A 26,746-nucleotide genomic window follows, 5' to 3' on the forward strand; every position below is an offset into this window, starting at 1 on the left:
TATTTTAATCTGTTGATACACTTTTGTGTTGTGGAAACACAACAAGAGCCTTTTGGCTCTTATGGATAATTCTGCTGTGGACATGTGTATATAAATAGCTCTTCAAACCCCTATTTTCATTCTTCTTCTTCTTTTTTGTTTTTGTTTTTGTTTTTGGATTGAACCTGGGCCCTGGAGCTTGCTAAGCACATGTTTTATCTGAGCTATATCCTCAGGCTCTCAAATTTTGTGGGTATACCTAGAAGTAGAACTGCTGGATCATATGGTAATTCTAGGTTTAATTTTTGAGCAATTGTCAAATTCTTCCACAGTGGCTGAACCATTTTTACATTTCTATCAAAAGTGTACAAGGGTTCCAGTTTTTCCACATCCTTGATAATACTGATTTTTCTGCTTTTTGGATAATAGCCACCCTAACAGAGGTAAAAGTGGTATTGTGTTTTTTGAGCAGTTTATTTTTCTAAATCTAACTATTGCTCACATAGACATATCTAGCATGTGGTATTAAAGCAAATATAAAATATTATTTATGAATATTTTATCATGAGAATGAGAAGCATTTAGTTCTATTAATCCTTAGAGACACAACTTGGTGAAAACTCAAGGATTAACTTACAAAACATTAACTTATGTTACTGTGTTAGTTGACTTCCCATTATTATCACAAAATACCTAAGATAATCAACTTATAGGAAGAAAAGGTTATTTTGACTCATGATGTTGGAGGTTCAAGTCATGCATGATTGACTCCCTGTAGCTTTGGACCTGTGGTGAGGCAGCGCATCATGGTGGAGAGTATGTGGCAGAGGAAAACCAATCACCTCATAGTTAGGAAGCAAAAAAGAGGAAGAGGAAGAGGCCAGTAGAAGCTCTATCAAGAGCACTCTCCCAGTGACCTAAAGACCTTCCATCAGGCCTCACCTCTCAAAGGTTCCACCACCTCTTGATGGTGCCTCTCTAAGGGCCAAGTCTTTAACACATGGGCCTTTGGAGGGCATTCAAGATTCAGTCCACAGCAATTACTGTCTTGAAAGCATGAACATATCATGATAGTGATGTTATCAATTTAAATGCTTCACTATATTTTATAAGTTCTTGACATTATATTTTAGTAAGAGGAAAAATTAGTTGGGGGTATTTAAACTGAAAAACTGAGATAGGATCTAGTTACCTCAGCTTCAGCAGAACTGGAGCTGAGTTATATAAAAAGCTTCCCATTCTCGGTTGTGGCTACATGCTATGAAGACACCATTATTCATTAAACCAATTTCTTATTGGAGGACAAAACAGAAACAAAAACTGGGACTGAGATGCTTTCGTGTCAATACTGCTGCTTTCTTCTTAAACTGATATCATACTGGAGGTTTTTGCTTTTAAAGGAAGGTAATTGGAAAACATTAAATTTATAAACATTAAATTTATACGCTTGGCAAAGAAGTACCATGATTAGACCTGAGTTTTAGGATAACTGGCAGTGTTGGGGGAAGTATATGTAAAACATGAGGAGCTGGAGAAGAGATTGGTGAAGTAATATCAGTTGGCATTTGAATGTAATTTGGCTCAATAATGAGTATTTTGTGAGAGTCTACTATGTGGTGGGACCTGGGCATGCAAGCTTAGCTACAGTTTAGTAGAGAAGAGAAACACTAAGTGATCATTTCAACACAAGTATGATTGCCCAACTATAGGTTAAAGTGTACAAACTGAGAGCAGAGAGGAACAGCAAGCTGAGGAGGGAGAGTGAGAGAAACTCCACTCCAAATGCCAGTGAGGAAATGAATTATTTATATTCCTCTTGGGACAAGCCTGGGCTCAGTTCTAATAATTCCTAATAGGGTGATATGTTGGAAACAAAGAGTGATTAAAGGTCATTTTGAGTCCTTCGGAATATTTGCTATAGCTTAAATTGTCATCTTTCAGATTTAACATTTATATTGTGTATTACTGATATCTTTTTTTAAAAAATATTTTTATTAGTTGTTGATGGATCTTTATTTATTTATTTATTTATATGCGGTGCTGAGAATCGAACTCAGTGCCTCACACAAGCTAGGCAAGTGCTCTGCCACTGAGCTGCAACCCCAGCCCCTGCATTACTGATATCTTGACATCTCAATATTGTATGTTTCAGTGTGCCTCTGAAAGAAGGGACATTACTTCATGACCACAGTGCCATCCTCACACCTCAAACAATGAGCAGTTCTTCCTTAATCTAACATATGCATTTGGTCAAACTCAGTCAACTCACTACTCAGATGGTCTGCTGCTACTTTGGTAATGCCTTTTGTAGCTGAACAAGGGACAAAGACCAGTTCCCTTTTTGTCAACACTTTGATTTCCTTTTTTTAGTTCAGGTTATACCCTGTGACCTAGCAGGAGAGAGAAAAGTAGTAAAAACAAGTTTTCTTCCTTATGTTGGGCACTTTGAAAACCATATCCCTTGATTTGTATACTGATTCCAGAGAAAATTTGAGCGAGGCAGATGTTCTGCCCATTGAGGCTGGAATCTTTTTATACCCAGAGAAACCAGTCATTTGTTGTCTTTACAATTCTGCAAAATCCGGTTCTTTCACCTCCATTATTGATTGGCCAATGCAAAAAAAGAATAACAATGTTTAGTGTGAGTCTGGGAATAAGAAATGAGTATTATGGTGGTTAAGTCTTTTTGGAGATAATTTGGCAAATGCATCAAAAATAAAAAGGCACATACCCCTTTGACCTAGAAATCTGATTAGGAATTTTACTTAGTAATTAGACAGATGTTCATAGATGACGACCATAAAGCAGGTCTGAATATTGTAGAGATGTCAGTTCTACTGAAATATATCTATAAATTTGACATTCTTTGTTATGTGAAAAAAATTAGAAATCTTCTAAATGTATAGCTATTGAAAAAGAACACTCTTTGATCTAGTTCAGAGTCTGGAAGTGTACACAATAAAGTGATGCACACCCTTCTAGGCATGTACCCTAGAAGAAAGAGTACCCTGCAGTATACAGAATTCTGCTACATCCTTATCTGCCCACAGCATCACTTTGAGGAAAGGCAGATAGTTCCTGTAGTGAGTAAGTGGCCAACACACCTAAAAACCACTTCTAGTTTCCTCTGAAAAGAACTGGAGCTCCTTAAATACGAGCTACACAAGATGAACCTGAAAAATTTTGTCAAACAAAACAAAACAAAGCATGCTGCTAAGGACTACCAAAGGAATATCAAAAGAATGCAGGTGCGGATACAAAGGCACATCAAAAAAATTGTGCACCATGATCAAGTAGGATTCATCCCTGGGATGCAAGGCTGGTTCAATATAAGGAAATCAATAAATGTTATTCACCACATCAATAGACTTAAAAATAAGAACCATATGATCATCTCGATAGATGCGGAAAAAGCATTCGACAAAGTACAGCATCCCTTTATGTTCAAAACTCTAGAAAAACTAGGGATAACAGGAACATACCTCAATATTGTAAAAGCAATCTATGCTAAGCCTCAGGCTAGCATCATTCTGAATGGAGAAAAATTGAAGGCATTCCCTCTAAAATCTGGAACAAGACAGGGATGCCCTCTCTCACCACTTCTGTTCAACATAGTTCTCGAAACACTGGCCAGAGCAATTAGACAGACGAAAGAAATTAAAGGCATCAAAATAGGAAAAGAAGAACTTAAATTATCACTATTTGCAGATGACATGATTCTATACCTAGCAGACCCAAAAGGGTCTACAAAGAAACTATTAGAGCTAATAAATGAATTCAGCAAAGTGGCAGGATATAAAATCAACACGCATAAATCAAAGGCATTCCTGTATATCAGCGACAAATCCTCTGAAATGGAAATGAGGACAACCACTCCATTCACAATATCTTCAAAAAAAATAAAATACTTGGGAATCAACCTAACAAAAGAGGTGAAAGACTTATACAATGAAAACTACAGAACCCTTAAGAGAGAAATAGAAGAAGATCTTAGAAGATGGAAAAATATACCCTGTTCATGGATAGGCAGAACTAACATCATCAAAATGGCGATATTACCAAAAGTTCTCTATAGGTTTAATGCAATGCCAATCAAAATCCCAACGGCATTTCTTGTAGAAATAGAGAAAGCAATCATGAAATTCATATGGAAAAATAAAAGACCCAGAATAGCAAAAACAATGCTAAGCAGGAAGTGTGAATCAGGCGGTATAGCGATACCAGACTTCAAACTATATTACAGAGCAATAGTAACAAAAACAGCATGGTACTGGTACCAAAACAGGCGGGTGGACCAATGGTACAGAATAGAGGACACAGAAACCAATCCACAAAACTACAACTATCTTATATTTGATAAAGGGTCTAAAAGCATGCAATGGAGGAAGGATAGCATCTTCAACAAATGGTGCTGGGAAAACTGGAAATCCATATGCAACAAAATGAAACTGAATCCCTTTCTCTCGCCATGCACAAAAGTTAATTCAAAATGGATCAAGGAGCTTGATATCAAATCAGAGACGCGCCGTCTGATAGAAGAGAAAGTTGGCTACGATCTACAGTCGGTGGGGTCGGGCTCCAAATTCCTCAATAGGACACCCATAGCACAAAAGTTAATAACTAGAATCAACAAATGGGACTTACTCAAACTAAAAAGTTTTTTCTCAGCAAAAGATACAATAAGAGAGGTAAATAGAGAGCCTACATCCTGGGAACAAATCTTTACTCCTCACACCTCAGATAGAGCCCTAATATCCAGAGTATACAAAGAGCTCAAAAAATTAGACAATAAGAGAACAAACAACCCAATCAACAAATGGGCCAAGGACCTGAACAGACACTTCTCAGAGGAGGACATACAGTCAATCAACAAGTACATGAAAAAATGCTCACCATCTCTAGCAGTCAGAGAAATGCAAATCAAAACCACCCTAAGATACCATCTCACTCCAGTTAGATTGGCAGCCATTATGAAGTCAAACAACAACAAGTGCTGGCGAGGATGTGGGGAAAAGGGTACACTTGTACATTGCTGGTGGGACTGCAAATTGGTGCAGCCAATTTGGAAAGCAGTATGGAGATTTCTTGGAAAGCTGGGAATGGAGCCACCATTTGACCCAGCTATTCCCCTTCTCGGTCTATTCCCTAAAGACCTAAAAAGAGCATGCTACAGGGACACTGCTACATCGATGTTCATAGCAGCACAATTCACAATAGCTAGACTGTGGAACCAACCTAGATGCCCTTCAATGGATGAATGGATAAAAAAAATGTGGCATTTATACACAATGGAGTATTACTCTGCATTAAAAAATGACAAAATCATAGAATTTACAGGGAAATGGATGGCATTAGAGCAGATTATGCTAAGTGAAGCTAGCCAATCCCTAAAAAACAAATGTCTAATGTCTTCTTTCATATAAGGAGAGTAGCTAAGAACAGAGTAGGGTCGAAGAGCATGAGAAGAAGATTAACATTAAACAGGGATGAGAGGTGGGAGGGAAAGGGAGAGAGAAGGGAAAATGCATGGAAATGGAAGGAGACCCTCAGAGGTATACAAAAGTACATACAAGAGGAAGTGAGGGGAAGGGGAAAAATAATACAAGGGGGACAAACGAATGTCAGTAAAGGGGGCAGAGAGAGAAGAGGGGAGGGGAGGGGAGGGGAGGGGAGGGGGGATAGTAGAGGATAGGAAAGACAGCAGAATACAACAGACACTAGTATGGCAATATGTAAATCAATGGATGTGTAACTGACGTGATTCTGCAATCTGTATATGGGGTAAAAATGGGAGCTCATAACCCACTTGAATCAAATTGTGAAATATGATATATCAAGAACTATGTAATGTTTTGAACAGCCAACAATAAAAAATTAAAAAAAAAAAAAAAAAAAAAAAAAAAACGAAAACAAACAAACAAACAAAAAAAAAAAAAAAAAAGAATGCAGGTGCTAAGATTAAGTCAGCACTTAGTGACTTACAGAGGGACAGTTTGAATATCAAAAAGAATAATGGCTCAATAACTGTTTTTTTATTTCCATGCTATCATATGTGAGTATTTTATTAGTTTGTTTTTGAATTTTTATTTCCTTTAAAGAAATAATATAAAAATTGCCTGAGTAGTTTTAGTTAAAAATAAAGTGTTAATTTCAATAATTTGTTTTGTGATTTTTCTCATAAATTTTTTTTTCCCAGAAGACAGGATAAATGTTATCTAAAAAAATGCATATTTTTTCTTTTTCAGGATGAAGTTCCTGATGGGATTAAATCTGCAAGCTATAAGGTATATACATATACTTAACTGATGTGTCTAGTACCTTGACAAAAAGCTTGAAAAAAACATTTCCCCTTTCACCTAGATGTCCCCATCTCTGTTTCTCATTACAGTGAAATCCCTTGAAAGTTTTTAATTCAGTGGCTCTAAATCCTTTTGTTTGTTTTCATTTAATCTTTTATTATTCAAAGTATCAAAAATAAACAAAAGTAGAGAAAAGGAAAAAAACCCAAACATCCGTCACCCGGCAGTTATCAGTGTATGGTCAAACCTGCCTCATCTGTACCTCTCACTCTATTTTCCCAATTATTTTAAAGCCAATCTCAGATAAATCATTATGTTTATACATAATTCACATATATCTCTAAGATAAAAATACTCTTTAAAAAAATACCCATAGTCAGGGTTCATATTTCTCTGATGTTTCATAAATACATTAATAGTTTATTTGAAACAGGATTCAAATTTACCTGCACATTGCATTTGATTTATGTGTCTTTTATGTCTCTCTCTTAAAATAAAATTTTTTTGGTGGGAAGGTTTACTGGGGATTGAACCCATAGGTGTTTTACTACTGAGTCATACCCCCCAATCCTTTTTATGTTTTATTTTGAGACAAGGTCTCACTAAGTTGCTTAGGTCTTCTCTAAGTTGCTGAGGATGGCCTCAAACTTGAGATCTTCCTGCCTCAGCCTCCTGAGTCATTGGGATTACAGGTGTGTGCCACCATACCTGATTTAAAATAAACTTTTATTTTTATAACAGTTTTAAATTTACAGAAAAATTGTGAAGATAGTTTAGAGTTTCCATAAAACTCATAACCAGTTTCCTCTATAAGTATCATCTTATATAACCATTGTATATTTATGTTTTTTTTGTTGTTGTTGCTACTGGGTATTATACCAAGGGCCTCACGCACTCTAAAGACTCACTCTATCACTGAGCCATATCCCCATCCTGATACATTTGTTAAAAATAATGAACCAGTGCTGATACATTATAACTAACTTTACTCAGATTTCTTTAATTTTCACCTAATGGCCTTTTTCTGTATCAGAATCCTCAGTCTTTTCCCAGAGGCAACCACATTCTGAACCTTTCCACCATAGATGAAAATTAATTTTGCTAATTTTTGATTCCACATTTCCTTGTACATATGAAGAGTTAAAGTGTGAACTCACAGCATTGACTTGTTGACATCAATGACAGAACTTTGCACATAGTTAAGTGATGTCATTATTAACTGTTTCAAATAGAAAATAATTTAATTCCACAAAATTGTTTGACATTTTTCATTCAATTAATGGACTCATCTCTTTGAGTTTATTCAAAGTAAAACTTGAATCAGGGATTATGGCACATGCTTGTAAATCCCAGTGACTCAGGAGGCTGAGGCAGGAGGATAGCAAGTTAGAGGCCACCCTCAGCAACTTAGTGAAACCCTATCTCAAAATAAATAAAAAGGGCTGGGGGTGAGACTCAGTGGTAGAGTGCCCTTGTGTTCATTCCCAAGTACTGCCAAAATACAATACAAAACAAAATCTGGAAACAACAACAACAAAAACTTTTGGAAGTTCCTTCTATAGAAGGAAAACTTTCATCACTCTTGTGAATGCTAGTGTAAATTCAGTTAAAGTTAAAAATTAAAGATAAAATAATTTTTGTGTCATACCTATATAGATCTTGATAAAAATAATTTTCTGGGTAAAAATGGTGTATTACCTAAATCAAGAAATCAAAGGAGCAGAATTGGACTTGTCATGAAGGCACATGCATAACTCATATTTGTGTACAAATTTTACCAATGAAGATAAAAGTGTTTATTATCAAATGATGTACATACTAAGTAATGACCACAAAATTTTTAAGATGAAGCTGATGTTGAAAACAAATTATTGAAGGCTAGGCATGATGACAGATTCCTATAATCCACTGACTCTGGAGGCTGAGGCAGGAGGATGACAAATTCAAGGCTAAGCTCTGCAAGTTAGTGATACCCTGACTCAAAATTAAAAAAGAAAAAAAAGGCAGCAAATTAGCTCAGTGGTAAAATGCTCTTGGATAGACTTAGACATCGAAAAGAAATATAGTTCAAGAATATCTTACAAATACCTAAAGATAGCAGAATACTTTTTGCAAAGACTTGGGAAGCTCCAGGGTATTCCTAGCATCATGGCATGATATTCCCATTGCTTATATTATGGAAGAAAAAATTGATGCTGTTAGGCCATTAGAAAAGCAGGACAATATCTTTTTTTTTTTTTTTTTTGAGAGAGAGAGAGAGAGAGAGAGAGAGAATCTTTTTTGTAGATGGACACAGCACAATGCCTTTATTTTTATGTGGTGCTGAGAATCGAACCCGGGTTGCGCCCGTACTAGGTGAGCGCTCTACCGTGGAGCCACAATCCCAGCCACAGGACAATATCTTTTGACTACTTGCCACAAGACTTCCTTACACTCAAAGATATTCTTCGTGACCAGGCACAGTGGTGCACACCTGTATTCCCAGTGGCTCTGGAGGCTGAGGCAGGAGGATTGCGAGTTCAAAGCCAGCCTCAGCAACAGTGAGGCCCTAAGCAACTCAGTGGAACCCTGATTCTAAATAAAATACAAGATAGGGCTAGGGATGTGGCTCAGTGGCTGAGTGCCCCTGAGTTCAATCCCTGGTATCCCCTACCCCCCAAAAAATGTTCTTCATAGACATTTTAAAGGCAAAGCTTTTTACTTATTTTTTAGCTTCAAGAGGAAATGTGAGTGCTTAATGGTTTCTTTTTAGTTTTGAAGTCAAGATGATGGTACCAGATATCAAGAGAGCCTTAGATAGCGTCTAAATTCTTTCAAAAAGTTTTTTAAAATGCAGTAAATTGTATTCTATTTACTCTATTTTTCATTTTAGTATTCTGAAGAAGCCAATAATCTCATCGAAGAATGTGAGCAAGCTGAACGACTCGGAGCAGTGGATGAATCACTGAGGTATGATTTTTCTTTTCTTTTCTTTTTTAGTGGTGCTTTCTTTCTTTCATATCACATGTTAATTTGAAAAAAAGAATCACACTGTTCATTTTTTTTGAAGTGAGGAAACCCAGAAGGCTGTTCTTCAGTGGACCAAGCATGATGATTCTTCTGACAACTTCTGTGAAGCTGATGGTAAAACATTTTTTTATATTACACATTATGTTTAAAATTATGCCTAAGATAAAATTTTGAATCTTTTTTTTTAAACTCAGTTTCTAATAGTTTGACAGCTCCCCAAAAAGCTAAACAGAATTACCATATGACCTAACAGTTCCATTTCTAGGTACACATTCAAAAGAATTGAAGACAGAGACTCAAACAGATTTGGGTAAACCAGTGTTCGTTGCAGCATCATTCCCAGTAGCCAGAAAGTATAAACAACCTGTGTCTCTCACCAGATGGATGAATAAGCAAATGTGGTATATCCATTTAATGAAATTCTATTGAGCCATAAAAAGGAATGAAGTTCTGACATAGGCTACAACATAGATGAACCTTGAAAACATGCTAAGTGAAATAAACCAGACACAAAAGACAAGTATTATATGAGTCCACTTACATAAACTATCTAAAATGGGCAAATTCATAGAACGTAGATCAGAGGTTACTGGAGGTTGTAGGGCTGGGAATGAAGAATTATTGTTAGATGACTGCAGAGTTTCTCTTTGGGGTTATGGAAGAGTTTTGGAAACAAACTGGTGACAATTATACAACATTGTGAATGTTGTTAATGTTGCTTGAGGTACACTTAAATATGGTTGAACTGGCGGGATTTTGTTTCATATATATTTTACCATAATAGAACTATTAAAAAAGAAAACTTGATTTCTAGAAAAAAAATTTACCTCTTAGATTTTGCAGTTTGTAGTATATAGTAATTTTGATAAGTTTTGCAATACACACATGCATTTTGCACAAGTAGCTAGAATGTAGGAATTACAAAAACTTACTTCTGGCTGGGCATGGTGGTATACTTTGTAATCTCAGCAGCTTGGGAGGCTGATGCAGGAGGATTGTGAGTGCAAAGCCAGCCTCAGCAACTTAGCAAGGCCCTAAGCAACTTAGCAAGACCTAAATAAAAAATAAAAAGGGCTGTGGGATGTGGAACAGTGATTAAGCACTCCTGGGTTCAGTCCTTGGTACCAAACAAAAACAAAACAAAAATTAAAACAAAACAAAACAAAACCAAAAAACCCACCTTACTTCTGTTATATTGCTGTTGGATTGTTTTACATTTTCCTTAATGATGGCCTTTGTTGCTTTCAGAAAAGAGAATTTCACACATAGAATCACATCTGCAACATCTAAAACTAAGCCCCAGTCCTGGTGCTGTTAAAATCTAGCATCCTAGATTTATGGATTCTTCCATTCTTCTTTTTCTAAGTTGGATTATTGGCCTCTTACTTAATTATTGCTCTCTAAACAAAATTTAATCGAATTGAGTTTTGATGTTCTTCTGTGGCTCTTTTGTAGAGTATTAATGATCTTAAAAAAATTAAGTGAAAAGAATACTGCAGGGCATTGAAATTTCAAGTAAAAGAGAAGCCTGTAATCCTTATGAAAGAGAAAGGAAGGGAAAGTGGCTTCTTTTTGGAAAAAGAGAGAGGACGGATGAAAGGAGAGAAGAGAAAAAGAAAAGAGCTTTCCTTGATAGGAAACATGAACAAGCTTTGGTATATACTTATCTATAATGCCTTCTTTCTGTTTCCAAAATCTGGAAAACAGACATGTTTCCTCCTAAGTTTAATACGCATTCAGTGTGAATATTCATGTATTTCACTGCAGAAATGTGTATGTGGGTGAGGTTTTGTTTTGTTTTGGGTTTTTTTTTTTTTTTTTCAATGCTGGGGAACAAATCCAGGCCCTTGTGCATACTAGATAAGAGCTCTTTCGCCGAGCTCCAGCTCCAGCCCTATGGTCTCACTTGAACTTAGTGGTATTAACTACTGTTGCTGCCCAGAAGCCATTCCTTTTTTCCAGGCATCCTAAGCAACTAGTTCATGGCTTCCTTTCTTATATCAGCTGATGACTTTATTTCCCTGCCACATCTCTACCCCTTTTGATTGGTGCCCCAGACCCTGTTGGAGTAATACCTAATGTAAGTTGTGTACACTGTATTACTTTTGTTCTCGATTCCAAAACATCTCAGGGATATTAGATATGAGAGGTTGTAGACTTAATCAAGAGTTAGGCTACTAAAGGAAAGAGATGGAACATTCTCCTCGACCTCTTGTTTTATCATCTTTTCTATAAAGATCTTTTGGCCTTAAACATTGTTCTATGAGATAAAACTAAATTTATAATATGTAACAGTTTTTTTTTTAAGACATGTAATGTTAGAAAAAGGATGGTAATACTTTAACTTCCATGAATGAACTATCCTTTTGAGACTACAATGTGAGTACCAACTGAGAATCAATAGCTCACTCACATGGTGGAGTTTAGTGAATTACTTGCCCATTTGCATTCATTTCTTCTGTTAAAAGATGAGTATTTTTTAAAGGCACAGCTTCATAGGGAATAAACAACATATGCAAATGGTGGGTGAAGTATAGAAGGTATTTTATAAATCCTTATAAGATATTTGAGCTTTAGTCATGTGGCAAAATATGGATATAATAACATTTATTTTTTATTCTGTCATAAGTAAAATCAAGAGGCCAAATGTTTATCTCTAGGTGGAATATTAAAAAGTGCAATCATACCTTGGTGTCTAGTTTTCTGTTTTAAGGTACTGGATACTGAGAATTATTTACATATTTTAAAAATGAGGAGTTTTAAAAATCAATTTAGTGTAAATTTCTGTAATAACTGCCTTTAGTATTAATTGGAGTGAACAGTTAGCCATCTCTGAACTGGATGATTCCATGCTAATTTATTTTTTAAGTTCTTATTATTTACTTTTTTTAGTTATTTTAATTGCTGCTTCTGCATAGGGCTCAGTTATTTCTAGATGCTGTCATTGTGTTGGTTTTGGAAGTTACTTTTCTCCTAATACATGCCTTTATTATGCTGTTGAATTGGAATAAAAATAGCCAAGCTTAGTTCTTTTTTTTTTTTTTTGTCTTTGTTCTTTAATAATATGAAGTAGGTATTGTTGAGAGCTTGATGGACTCTCTATTGCTCTCTTGCTCTATTTTTTTTCTGTCTTTTTTATTTTGCAGTACTGGGGATCAAACCCAGAGCCTTCTACATGCTAGGGAAGTGCTCTACTACTGATCTACAATTCTTTGATGGACTCTCATAAGGGACTTTGTGCTCTGTTTCTTGTTATCTTTTCTGTTTGCTTTGAGGCCATTTTTGCCCATATTTTGGTTTATATTGTTAAATTTTATAGATAAGTAAAATACTGCTGTACTGTCAAGTAATTTCCCAGAGCCATTGATGGACTAGGGCCATCATTTTTGTTTGGAAGTTTAAGAGTTTTTTATTTTTTATTTTTGTTTTTGGTACCAGGGGATTGAACCCAAGGCTGCTTTAATCACTGACCCACAATCCAAGTCACCACTCCCAACCTTTTTATTTATTTATTTATTTTTTAAATTTTGAGACAGTATAGTGCTATGTTGCTTAGAGCCTTGCTAAACTGCTAAGGCTGTGATCCTCTTGTGATCCTCTTGCTTTAGTCTCTAGAGCTACTAGGATTATAGGCATACACCATTGCACCGAGCAAAGTTTAACAGTTTTAAATTATGAATCAGTGGCAGGACCTGGATCCCAATCCAGGCACTCAGGCTCCAGAGCCCAGGCTTCTAATTGCTCTACTATGTTGAGTGTTTAGGCTGTTTCCAATTTTCCTTTTTAGAAAGGATGCTGACACAAAATCATCATACCTATAACTTTTGCATATAGTGTTATGTCTTTAGGACAGCTTGGTAGTGGATCCTGATGGTAGTGGTCATTGAAGTAGAAAGTATTTGGTAACAAATAGTATATGACACTAATACTTCTTCTTTTACCTTAGTTACTGATGAGCTGCTCTGGTTAATGTGGAAATGAATGTATATTGTATTTATTGTCTGGATGGCCTATGAGAATTGAATTATGTTTCTCTGATCTCAAATTCACACATTCTTATTTTTTACAATTTCTAAAATCAGGATGTTTTTGCAATTAGTGTGCACAGTTAATGTGGCCATTTGTTTCTCTTTCTTTTCCTTCCTTTCTCTTGAAAAGTTGTTTTAAAATACCCAATACATTGATATATTTGGGATGCCTTAGAATCAATGGTACATTGTCTTGTATACTACTTTTTAAGGTAGCTAAAGATAAGAAAGATTTAATGGAAATGTTTATTTTACAGACATACAGTCTCCTGATGCTGAATATGTGGATTTACTCCTTAATCCTGAGCGCTACACTGGTTATAAAGGACCAGATGCTTGGAAGATATGGAATGTCATCTATGAAGAAAACTGTTTTAAGTATGTGTCATTTTCATTTAGAAATTACTATAAGATGTGGTGATTTCTCTATAAAAAAACCAAAATCATAATGATTTAAAATTACTAATCAAGTTCATTTTGTGCATCTAGACATAAAAACGTACCTTTTATTAATCCAATTCCCCTTGGGGGAAACATTGGCATAAGTTTGAACAAATATATTTTTTTCTTTGAAAGACTGGGAAGAGTATTTAAAACTTTATGGGATTATTGTAGGTACTAACAGATGTTCCTCAAGTAGATTGTAGAATCTCATTTTGTAGGTGAGAAGGCAGAGCCAAAGAGATTGACGTCCTTTCCCAAGACCAGGTAGTTAGTGACAGCATATAGATTAGTATCTACAACTCTTAATTCTCTTTTTGGTACTCTGCAATTCTTTTATGTCACTGTAGTTATTTTACCTGCTTTGAAGTTAAATTGATTAGAGAGAATAATTATAACAGGTAACATTTTGAGTGCCCACTGTGTTAAGTATTATATACATTTTCTCCTCTAATTCTTTTTCCCCCTCGCATTTTTATTAGTACATTATAGTTGTTCATAACAATAGGATTTATTGTACATGCACACAATATAACAATATAATTTCGTCAATATTATTTCCTCCCCCTGGTCCCTTTCCTCTACTAATCTTCCTTCTATTTTCATAAGTTCCCATTTTTTTTTCCTTTCTGGCTTTCACACATGAGAGAAAACATTGACCCTTGACCTTCTGTGTTTGTCTTATTTTGTTTAACATGATGGTCTCAAGTTCCATCCATTTTCTTACAAATGACATAATTTCATTTTTCTTTATGGCTGAGTAAAACTCCATTGTGTATATATACTACATTTTATTTATCCATTCATCCATTGATGAATACCTGGACTAGTTCCACAGTTTGGCTATTGTGAATTGTGCTCCTATAAGCATGAATATACATGTATTGCTGTAGTATGCTGACCTTTAATTCTTTAGGCTAAGTACCAAGAAGTGGTGTAGCTGAGTCAAATGGTGGTTCCATTCCTGGTCTGTGATCCCCTCTACTTCTTTCTTTCTTTATTTTTTTATGTTTTAGTTATAGTTGGACACAATACCTCTATTTTATTAGTATATTTTTATGTGGTGCTGAGGATCAAACTCAGGGTCTCACACGTGCGTGCGAGGTGTGCGCTCTACCGCTGAGCCACAACCTCAGCCTCCCCTCTACTTCTTACAATAACCTTGTGTTAGAGTCATCACTGTTTGAGAGGGGGATAATCTGAGAACCAGAAAGATTAATTGTGTATATGTTTGTGTGTGTGTGTGTGTGTGTGTGTATGTGCATGTGTTGTTATCTCAGACACTGAAGGCAGCTGTGGAAAAATCTTTGGAGTTTCAAAAATATGGAGATAAAGACTTTCACTTTTTTATAACCATAAGATGAGCAATTATGCGTACACCAATAAAACATTAGATTATTATTATTTTTTGTTTTTTACTTGAAGAATTCTCTAGTTTGGAAGGTGAAGTTTTCATTATTTACTTATATCTGCTGTATTTTTCATTTAAATAGTCTTGACTCTTATTAGGAATGTTTGGTTACTAAATTGAAAGTTCATTTTTAAAGGGTTTTTCTTTTTTGGTTGTTTTAATGTTAACTGAAAAAGTTTATGAAGCATTTGTTAGATTTGTTTTGGTTTTATGGTCATTTTCTAACTAATATAATCATATCCTGATTCCTGTAACATTTCTAACAATATAAATAATGTAGGAAGCATTTATTATATTAAAATATAGCTTATGGTATTTTTTTCTCAAAATGTCTAGAGTTGTACAAATTTTAAAAATTTAAATTATGGGCATTAAAATAATCTCCATACTTTACTAACATTACTAATGCATATTTGTTTTGTGATTTAGAAGCACCTTAGTAACATTCTCTAGAAAGCTTTTGTTTTTTTTTTTCCCATTAAAAAACCTTTTATTTAAATAATAATAAACTTAATGGTCATGGGGTAAGCTGAAGTTTCTAAGAGTACCTAAGTGGAAAAGAAACTACCTACACTGTTTAATTTAATTTTTTCATGTTTAATTTTAATGTTTGTGTTAAGTTTGTCTTTCAATTAGGGGTGCATTTTGTGCCATACAACATACACTTTTACATACATATAAAAGCACATTAGCGATTCTAGGAGAAGTGCTTGACTTATATTTTTTTCCTTCCTCTGTTTGAAGAGGTGATTAGGAAATTACCTGATGGCTTTTATAAAGGGAAAAGATCAGAAACTATCATCACTAAAACAAATAACAGGCAATAATTTCTCAAAAGCAATTAGAGAAAACTAAATATTTTATGATATCAACAAAACAATTTGACTTCAGATGTAGTCATTAAGCAACTGAGTTATTATCACTTTAATTAGATAATTATAACTTGACTGATAACATATTTATATTTCATATAGTACTTTTAATTCTTTTTTCTAGGCCACAGACAATTAAAAGACCTTTGAATCCTTTGGCTTCTGGTCAAGGTGAGCTATTTGTTTGCATTGTTATATTATTTATCAGCTGATGAACTTTGGTTAAATGGAAGGAAAGTCAAGATAAATGGCAAGAGCAGTTGGAGTCATATAATCCACAGTCCTGTTTCCATGGAGATTATGCCTCCCCCTTACAGAGGTTTATTTATACTTCAATAAGGAAGAGTATTTTTGTAATGAAGTTTGTGGCATTGGGCTGCCATAAGGTGAACATTAGGATATATTTTTTAAATCTATTTATTTACTTACTAACTTACTTGTTTTGGCAGTTCTGGGGATTGAACCTAGGAGTGTTCCTTAGCACTTCTGATTTTATGCTAAATTGCCCTTGAACTTCCCATCCTCCTGCCTCAGCCTCCCAGGTACTGAGATTGCAGGCATGTACTATTGCACCCAGCTATTATAGTTTTTTTTTTTTTTTTAATTATTTTTAGTTGTAGTTGGACACAATACTTTTATTTCACTTATTTATTTTTATGTGGTGCTGAGGATTGAACCCAGGGTCTTGCGCGTGCGAGGCGAGCGCGCTACTGCTGAGCCATAACCCCAGCCTCTATTCTAGGTGTTTTTGTGGATGCATTAATAAGTGTGCTCCCTTGTTTCAATTTCTCCTCATCTTCTAGACATAGAAGTATCCTCCCAAAAAACTTCTAAATTTTTTACAAAAACTTGAAATTATATATAGACTCCATATATTGGGGATGATTTCAAATTCACGTATCTTTATATTGCATTAAAATTTTTAATTTTCTACCTATACTCAAGGTGTGATCTAAATGCTGCCTTTCTCACAAAACTTTCCCTGATCCTCCTAATCAGATCTAATCTTTCCTTTCTTATTAAGTGTACACCATGTTTCATTTCTCTCTTATAGTCTTTTTTTTTTACTGTGCAGTCTTATTTTATTGTTATTTATGTATCTGCCAATTGAACCTAGTACTTTGGATATATGAATGAGCAGTATTCATCTTTTTCAGCCCTTTTTATAGAACCCGACATCTAATATATGGAGTAATTTGTTAGGTTAGTTTTCATTGAAAATTGCCCTCCTCATTGAGTGGTTTTATCTTTATCAGTGAAAATCACTTGTTCTAACAACAAATGATTATTCACCATTTACCACTTGCTAGGCACTGTGTATAGCAGCCAGAGGGAATGTAAAATTGAAACTCACAAGTCCTGTCCAGTCAATAATAGGCAGAATAGTGTATTGAATAAACCATTTCACTGTATGATTTCTGACTTTTTCTTTAGAAAATATATATCCTTCTCTTTTTGAGTATGTGCTTACTGACAAAATCTTCGATGTGATTTTAGCAAATGTGAAAGGTGTTAAAATTTGTTTGAAAAGATGCTGATGTCATATAGTCAATAAATATAAATTTCCTCTTATAAATCAGTGAGATTGCATCATGCCCTAAATGCTGGCAGCCTTGGCTTTCTTAGGTTAGAAAAGAAATTATTTCTAAACAAGTCTCATGGGTTTTTGCAAAGTCACATGTGGTGACTCATTGGATGCTATTGATTTAACATTAGATGAAATGCAAATACACAGGAAAGAAGTGATCTTTACTATGCACTCATATGAGGACTCAATAAAGTAATTAGCTACCCTCACTTATTTTAAAGTAAAATGGGAACTGTTTAAATGTTTATCATTGGAGGACAGGTTGACTTATGGTACAGCCACATACTAAAATAAAGCGATAAATGTTAATAAATGTTGCTGTAGATTTGTACTCATTTGAATAAAAACATTCAACAATATACTGAGGAAAGGAAGCGGATATCAAAACAATATGTGTGGGCTGACGATATAGCTCAGTTGGTACAGTACTTGCCTTGCATGTACAAGGCCCTGGGTTCAATCCCCAGCAACACACATACACACACACACACACACACACACACACACACACACACAAATATGTAATATATTTTTAGAAAAGCAAAATATAATTTCCAAGTACCCATACACAAAGAATAAAGGACATTTATAAAAATTTAAATAGTATAAATGGTAAGGGGAGGAGTTCTGGGTAACTTTTTATTTTATCTCTTTTTTTCTTCTTAAACATTTATTATTTAAGAAACATGGGCTGGGGATATAGTTCAGTTGGTAGAGTGCTTACCTCACTGCACAAAGCCCTAGGTTCAATCCCCAGCACTATAAAAAAAAGAGAGAGTGAGAGAGAAATATGTTTCTTAAACATATTTGCAATGAGTATATATTTAATAATCAAACAATGATGGCATTAAAGAAAAATGGGATAAATAAACTTTATTTGTTTATATATTTATTTTTAGTGCTGGGCATTGAGCCCAGATCTACCACTAAGTTACATCTCCATCCATTTTTTTTAAATTTATTTTTTATTTTAAGACAGGGCCTCACTGTGTTGCTGAGGCTGGTCCAGACTTGAAGTCCTCCTGCCTTAGTCTCCCAAGATCATAAATAAGCAGCTATGTACAAACTGCTACATCATGTACAGTTTGGATCATAGTCTTTGAAAATATTTCTAGGTCTAAATCTTATAATATTCTTTTAAACCTAAAAGCAATGATACAGGACAGGGGTTGTGACTCAGCAGTAGAACACTCGCCTAGTACATGTGAGGCCTTGGGTTCAATCCTCAGCACTACATAAAAAAAAAAATGTAAAAAAATTTAAAAAAGCAACGATACAAATCTTTAACAAAAATTATGTTATAATTTTAGGATAATAAATGTGGAAAAAGACTCTGATAGCCAAATAAACATAAGTCCTTAAGATATTTAACAGTACTCTCAGATTTCGGTTCAATTTTTCTCTCTTGTCACCCATATTAAATCTTACATGAGTAGAAGTACTTGTCATGCATTCTCTTGGAGATAATGCCATTTAGTCTAATAAGGCACAGTCCGTACCACTGCTAAGTAGAGTTGTAATCATGGGTGTCTCACCTTTAGATTTTACTTGTTGGAGATGAACTAACTGGACTAAAAATAATCATTAAAAGTGTCATTTTAATGAAAGTGCATCAGTATAAAAGGGGCAGCTGGAAGGAATTTATAATAATAAGCATTTTGTTTTGTTTTTCAGGAAAAGGTAAAGGTAAGTATAATTTCTTTATCATACATTACATACATGCCTTTGCTCATATATTTGGATGCTTAAAATTAAACTCTTTTTCCTTCCTACCTTTGCGACTCAGAAGAACTTATTTTTATTTCTTTATCTAAAATTCTGGAGGTGAAAGCGCAGGTTAGGACAGTGACTGCTGTGTCTGTGCTCAGCATGCCTTTCCTCCTTAGCCCAACAGCCCAGCTGCCATTTACTGGGCTGTCCACCCTCTCCTCTTCAATGCCCCCACCCTCCCACACACATACTCTGGCAGGGAAGACTTCTTCCTCTTTGGTTGAAGTCTGGGATCTGCTACTGGTATCATATAGGAAGGTCCTGGACATGATTGGAATATTGATTCCAGAGCTGGCATCTAGGGCTTATGCTCTTGCCAAGTCTAAGTTAATAGTAATGCTAAGAATTTTTAACCTATTTTAGGTTCAGTTTGTCTTTTTGAAAATAATTTTGTTTTAAAAACACATGCTAATGGTATGAAAAGACTGAATCAGTGCTTAGTTTTAGCTCATCTAAATGAAACTGCTAAAATACAAACAATCACATTTCTCTTCCTCAAAGTCTTGTATCTTCTGAACATGATTTTATGAATTACTTATGCATTATGTCTAAATAACAGGACAATAAAGTCTGATAACATTGCTATTGTATCATTGTACTTTATGTTATAATGACTGTAGCAGCTAAATGAAATGCTAAATCAGAACTGAATTGTTTGAATGAGAAATTTTTAGCAGTAATGTTATTTTTTCTTAAGTTGCCTCTCATTTGTTAGTAGTGGAGGTGATTTTCAATTTTGAGTAACCTTATTCTACCTCGGGGATTAATATAGTTCTGTGCTATAGTCAAGCTACAGTAGAGAAGGCTACTTTGCTTTTCCAATACTTATCTAAAGACCATGACTTGTCTCTTGTTATCAAAGAAAAGATCACTAATCTGTGGGAGCAATTCTTAGAGAAACTATCTCGTTTATAAATGCCAAATTGATTTTGGCCTAATGTCAAACATTATTACTGACAACTGTCATATTAGGTGCTTGTTGAACTAGACCACAGTCAGGTCAAATTGAGAATAGCTATTTTGGGATTATAAAACTGAACTGAACTGAAAATATTATTGGAAGGCTAGGTCCCAAGCAGTATTATCCCTAGCCTCCTAATTCATGGTTGAAAAAAAGAAAAATTTCATAAAGAAATGAATTACTTATAATCCCACAGCCCCAAAATAATAATGGTAACTACTTGAGAGGCACTCTTTTAAGCAAATATATAAATATAATTTCATTTAATTCTTTCAACAATCCTAAGAGGTATTATTTCTATCCCCATTTTATTGATGAGGAAAATGAGTCCCAGAGAGGTTCAGAAGCAGTCTGGCTAAAATCATGTGACTTACAAGTAGCAGTTAGGATTCAAATCAAGAAGTTTGGCTCCAGGGACCATGTTCTTGGCTACTACTTCACACTGCTTTTCTATTAACATTTTGCTACTTTCTATGTATTTCTCCATATATATGTACCTACTTTACTTGTAACATATAAATATATTTATGTGTTATTTTTTCACCTTTGTCAGCATTGTTTTATCATATTTTTATATTTACTGATTTGATAGGAAAAGTGGTAGAGCTTTTAATTTGAATTTTTTATTACTGGTAAAACATCAATTTTTGTCTGTTACCATTTGTGTTTTTTCCTGTCCCTATTCATCTTCTGTACCCTCTTTAATGGCATTTTAGCATTTTTTTCTTAAATATATATATTTTTAGTTGTCAATGGACCTTTATTTTATTTACTTATATGTGGTGTTGAGAATTGAACCCAGTGCCCCACACATGCTAGGCAAGTGCTCTACCACTGAGCTACAACCTCAGCCACATTTTAATATTTTATTCAGTTTATGAGATTTTTATACATTTAGGACATTATACCTTTGTTGTGTTTGTAACATACATTTTACCTAGTTTGCTGTTTGCATTTTGCTTTATGGAGTTATGAAGACAAATGGAACATAATGTCATCCACTGTATACAAATATTAAACTTAATATGATTTTATAATTTTAATTTTTCTAACAATAATTTTCATAGCATGAATTGTTATTTAAGCTAGGTATTTTCCAATTTTTGATAGATTTACTATTTAAATTCTGTATTTTGACATCATATGAACTCTTTATTCAGAAAGTTATGAGACTGGGGCTACCTAAGGTAATACTAAAATCTTTTAGATTCTGAGTAGAATAGTACTTAACTGAATCCATATCAAGAACTTCTCTTCTTCCTTTGAGAAAATTGCAAATAAGATTTGGTTTAGGTTGAACAATTTTTAAAACAGTGTTTGCCATAAGTTTGGTATAATGCTTTAAAACTTTTGAAAAATTGTATTTTGGTATTTTTACAATCTTGTAATTTATTTTTCTTTTAATTTCAGAGAATGCTTTTTACAGTTGGCTAGAAGGTAAAATAAATTTAAATGATTTTCCCCCCTCATTGTTACAGTCATGAAATTAATTTTTATAGTCACAAGACTCACATATGAAATTTTATTTGCAAATCACTGATTTTATTTTTAGGTCTTTGTGTAGAAAAAAGGGCATTCTACAGACTCATATCTGGCCTCCATGCAAGCATTAATGTACATTTGAGTGCGAGATATCTTTTACAAGGTATGTTATATTTATGTTTTTTTTTTTTTTTCTTTTGGTACCAGGGATTGAACCAGGGCACTTGACAACTGAGCTACATCCTCAGCCCTATTTTATATTTTATTTAGAGACAAGGTCTCACTGAGTTGCTTAGCGCCTAGCTTTTGCTGAGGTTGCTTTGAACTCAAGATCCTCCTGCCTCAGCCTCCCAAGCTGCTGGTATTACAGGCGTGTGCCACCATACCCAGCAGTGGCAACATATTATTTTCACGTACTCTCAAAAAGTCCCTGATATTTGCCTGACGAAATATTAGGCAGTAAAAATCCATTTTTAATTTGTAGTACTCAGGAATGTGAGAATTATGGATGCAGTTCAGCACATTAACTTTCTTCACCTTCTTTTAAGAAGCTGCTCAAAATTATACATGTCATTTTAGAAATATTCTTTGTTCTGGGAATTAAAACAGCTCCTAATAGCACATTCTGTTATTTGTTAAATATTATTATATCAGCACCTTTTTATTTGTGTGCTAGTTTTCAGAGGTAAGGAATGTCATGCAGGTCTTTATTCTTTAGGGATGTGGTTGGAAAATGAGACGATGGTTGGTTTTCATCAATAGCATATTCTGGAGTTACAGGATTTTACTTCTTAGAAACAAAATATCGTAACTTTTTTGGAAACAGCTCTTCAAACTCATTAGTAACTTCAGATGGTCACTTTTATATATTTCAGTTTTATGAATTTTTAAAATTTTTTTTTAGTTGTTGATGGACCTTTATTTTATTTACTTATATGTGGTACTGAGAATCGAACCCAGTGCCTCACACATGCTAGGCAAGCACTCTACCACTGAGCCACAACCCCAGCCCTTATGAATATCTTTACATGCAGAAATTTAATTTTTTTATTAAAACCTGCTTTTTTGGTAAAAATTGTATTCATTTTAGTTGTAAGGATACATTCTAGAAGATAAAATACCAATATAGAAAGCTTAAAGGCTAAATTATGAAAAAACAGTTTTCTTGGTTTTATCTATTATATATTTTAGTGTTTTATTTGTTTGTTTGTTTTTTGTCTTTTGTGGTGCTGGGTATCTAACCCAAGACTTTATTCATGCAAGCACTGTTCCACTGAGCTACACCCCCAGCCCTCATTATATATTTTAAAATACAAAATGAAATTAACTTTTGTAATTAAAGTAGAAATTAATTATAAAATTATGAAATTCAGTTTTTACTATGTAATTCTTCTTACTTTCCAGATACCTGGTTGGAAAAGAAATGGGGACACAACATTACAGAGTTTCAACAACGGTTTGATGGAATTTTGACTGAAGGAGAAGGTCCAAGAAGGCTTAAGAACCTGTATTTTCTGTACTTGATAGAATTAAGGGCTTTGTCTAAAGTGTTGCCATTCTTTGAGCGCCCAGATTTTCAACTCTTCACTGGAAATAAAATTCAGGATGCAGAAAACAAAATGTTACTTCTGGAAATACTTCACGAAATCAAGTAAATTACAGCTTTGCATTAATAGAAGAGTAATAAGTGATAGCCAAAGTTAAATGCTTAAACATTTATCTAAAGAAAGTGAAACTATTTTTAAAATAATTAAAAACCATACTTGCCCATCGATCTTTTAGAATTTAGTTTTTGTTTTTGTGTTGATCTGTGTACTAAAAACCACACATTTTTTGTTTTAAGAGACATTATTTTATTACTTGATTCTTGCTTTATTTTTATATTTAGTTGGACAGATTGCATTTGGGACCAAACTTTATATTGTATAATTGGCCTTTAGATTTGAGGATAAGAATTTATTTGCATCAGAGTGTTGGTTTTACTTTGTTTTCTACTCTATTTTAATTATTTATTGCTGACTGATAAAATACTATATTAGCAATACCTTTAATATTAAGAATATATAAAGTGAATAATCTCTATTTTAAAATTTAGGTCATTTCCTTTGCATTTTGATGAGAATTCATTTTTTGCTGGGGATAAAAAAGAAGCACACAAACTAAAGGTAATTATTTTATAGTTTAACTTAATTATTAGATTAAAAACTGATTAGCATGCAAGTATGAACATGAACTTATGTATTACTTATAGAGGTAAAGAGTAAAATGATGTTTATCAAAGCTGGGAGGGAAATAGATGAAGAAACAGACAATGTTGATCAAAGGGTACAAAGCTTCAGTCATGAGGAAGAATCTTCAGTGATCTGTTGCACACAATGGCAACTACAATAAATAATGTATATTTTAAAAATTGATGAAAGTAATTTTAAATATTTTCACCACACCCAAATAAATATGTGGGTAATGGATTTGTTAATGAGCCTGATTTAACCATTCCACCTTGTAAAATTTATAAAAATGTCATATTATACCCCCGAAGAATATCTAATTAGCATTTGTCAATTTTAAAAAATAAATACATTTATTTATACTAATGGTAAATCCTGATACACATTCTGAAATACAAGAAAAATTGGAGTCATAGTTTTTCCTTTCCCTTAAAAAAAGGAAATCTACAGGCAAGTCTGAGTTGAGATCTCATTTTTATTATGTTCAGAATAACAAGGGGGGAAGATGTGTATCTCTGTATACTTTACAAATGGCTTTTACATTGATGGTCTTATGTAGTAAATAGAGGGTATAAATTACAGGGAAGGGATCCAGAGCATGAGTGGCAGTATTAATCTGGCAGTACTAGTTTATCTTTTGCTGCAGATATTTCTAAAATGGTATTGGTTAAATTAGAAGATTGTCTTCAGGGAGAACAGGCACATCGTGATGTGTTGTCCTTTATCTTATTTACTGGAAGTTAAAGGCAGATGTAGTGATACCAGCATCTGTTGTGGAAAGGACAGATATGACACCCCACAAAATGGGGTCTGGTCATTGTCTTGCTTCTTAGCAGGGGAACAACCTTAGGCAAGACCATTTCTGAGTATGTATTTGCCTCAAAAAACCACAAATGTAAAATATTACTAGGAAGATGTGCAGAGATTTATTAAACACTATGTGATTTCTGTCATCAAAGAGATAGATAGCTCCTATCCCCAAAGGATCTTAAAAATATTTTGGGGGATTAAGAGAAATTATGTTACTGTTCTTTCTACAAAGCTACTGGTAAGCAAAGGCAGGTGGCCCTTAGAACCACTGCGTTCAATCTGATTTCACCAGAATATTTATAACCATCTTCCCATTTCTTTCTTTTTTTTTTTTTTAAGAGAGAGTGAGAGAGAGAGAGAGAGAGAGAGAGAGAGAGAGAGAGAGAGAGAGAGAATTTTTTAATATGTATTTTTTAGTTATCGGCAGACACAACATCTTTCTTTGTATGTGGTGCTGAAGATCGAACCCGGGCCGCACGCATGCCAGGCGAGCGCACTACCACTTGAGCCACATCCCCAGCCCATCTTCCCATTTCTTATTCTTTCTTTCCATGATGACAGAAACTGATTTTATGCAGTTAGCAAAGAAAGTACTTTTTGCACTTATTTTTTTTTCCCGTTAGATAATAGTTATTCTTGACCTCCCATCTATCTCCTACTTAAAGCATTCTTGCTACAAAAACATACTTCAGTGATTATATAACCTCCCAAACAGCTTCCAGGAACTTGAAAGTGAGGGGGAAGATGCTGCAATAAGATTTCTTTTTTTCTTACTATTTTCAATATGTTCTTTATTTTTAGTTCACTTGCTGGCTTATTGGAGAGTGTTTTGGCATCAGCTCTTTTTAGATTGTGCAAATTAGAAATATTTCTCACAATGTTTTAATTTGCTCAAAACTCCAAAACACTCAGCTTTTATGTCTTGTGAGGTTTATGTAGAGAGTCCTTGCTAAGAGAATTTTTCTGAATCTTTTATAGCAATGAAAAATAAAAAAAACAGGAAAACATGTTATCATGTTATTATCAGATATTTACTTTAAAAAAGTAGTTTCTGGTAAACTTGGATCTGAATACTCATATTTATAAATTCATTTCAAATAATCTCATTGTGACTTCTTTATATTTTATCAATGTGTGGCTAGAAATAGACAACTTGCATGAAATGGAGTTATTTAGTGTTCAAAATACAACATGGTCTCATTTGAAGGCTTATAAAACATTTGAGAATTTGGGCAAGAATTGGGCAGTTGGTGCCACTGAGTATAAATCACAGCCTGTAACCATATCATATTTGATCATTCTGTCAAATGACTGTAGTTGAAAACAATGACCTAAAACTGTATGCCTGAGCAAGGGGAAACTGAAGTGATTTAGGTTATTTAAGGATCCTAGTTTTTTCCAATCTGAGATAACTTTGGTATAGTCTCAAATTGTTAAATGTGATTTTTTTTTTTTTTGGTGGAATGCTCAATGATTTTCTCCTATTCTGGAGTAGTCAGTTTCTCGTCTTATTAATTTGGTTCTAGTGTATTAAGTTTACCTATGTAGAAGATTCATGCTATTTCATGTGCTGGCTTTTAATTTTATAATATTTATTTGGCCACTCTAAGCAACAATGAGTGCCCTAAGTTAAGGTCAAAAACACTAGTTTAAGGGAAACCTTAAATCATGAAATCTATCTAGAGTAATTTTGTTTGGTAGTTATTCCTAAAAGTGTGTTTAAAATTAGGATTAGCTTTTATTGAACAGACACAGAAACAAAAGATTGAGAATATTTTAATATATAGTAACAATTAATAATTTGGGCTTTGTACTAAATAGAGATACAAGATCTGGATCTTAGTAAAAATTATTTACATATTATAGCT

General features: G+C 34.1%; 1 protein-coding gene across 1 annotated transcript in view; it reads left to right on the forward strand.

Moving 5' to 3' along the window:
- Positions 1-26,746, forward strand: part of Ero1a (endoplasmic reticulum oxidoreductase 1 alpha) — a 48,458-nt gene that overhangs the window by 15,536 nt on the left and 6,176 nt on the right. Inside the window, exons 4-13 of the mRNA XM_027929529.2 lie at positions 6,225-6,263; positions 9,151-9,227; positions 9,328-9,401; positions 13,573-13,693; positions 16,164-16,210; positions 19,302-19,313; positions 21,769-21,795; positions 21,911-22,003; positions 23,245-23,491; positions 23,936-24,005. Coding sequence (XP_027785330.1) covers positions 6,225-6,263; positions 9,151-9,227; positions 9,328-9,401; positions 13,573-13,693; positions 16,164-16,210; positions 19,302-19,313; positions 21,769-21,795; positions 21,911-22,003; positions 23,245-23,491; positions 23,936-24,005 — 807 coding nt within the window. The remainder of the gene's footprint in view (positions 1-6,224; positions 6,264-9,150; positions 9,228-9,327; positions 9,402-13,572; positions 13,694-16,163; positions 16,211-19,301; positions 19,314-21,768; positions 21,796-21,910; positions 22,004-23,244; positions 23,492-23,935; positions 24,006-26,746) is intronic.

This window comes from Marmota flaviventris, chromosome 2 (genome assembly GCF_047511675.1).
Source record: "Marmota flaviventris isolate mMarFla1 chromosome 2, mMarFla1.hap1, whole genome shotgun sequence".
NCBI classification, from domain to species: Eukaryota; Metazoa; Chordata; class Mammalia; order Rodentia; family Sciuridae; genus Marmota; species Marmota flaviventris.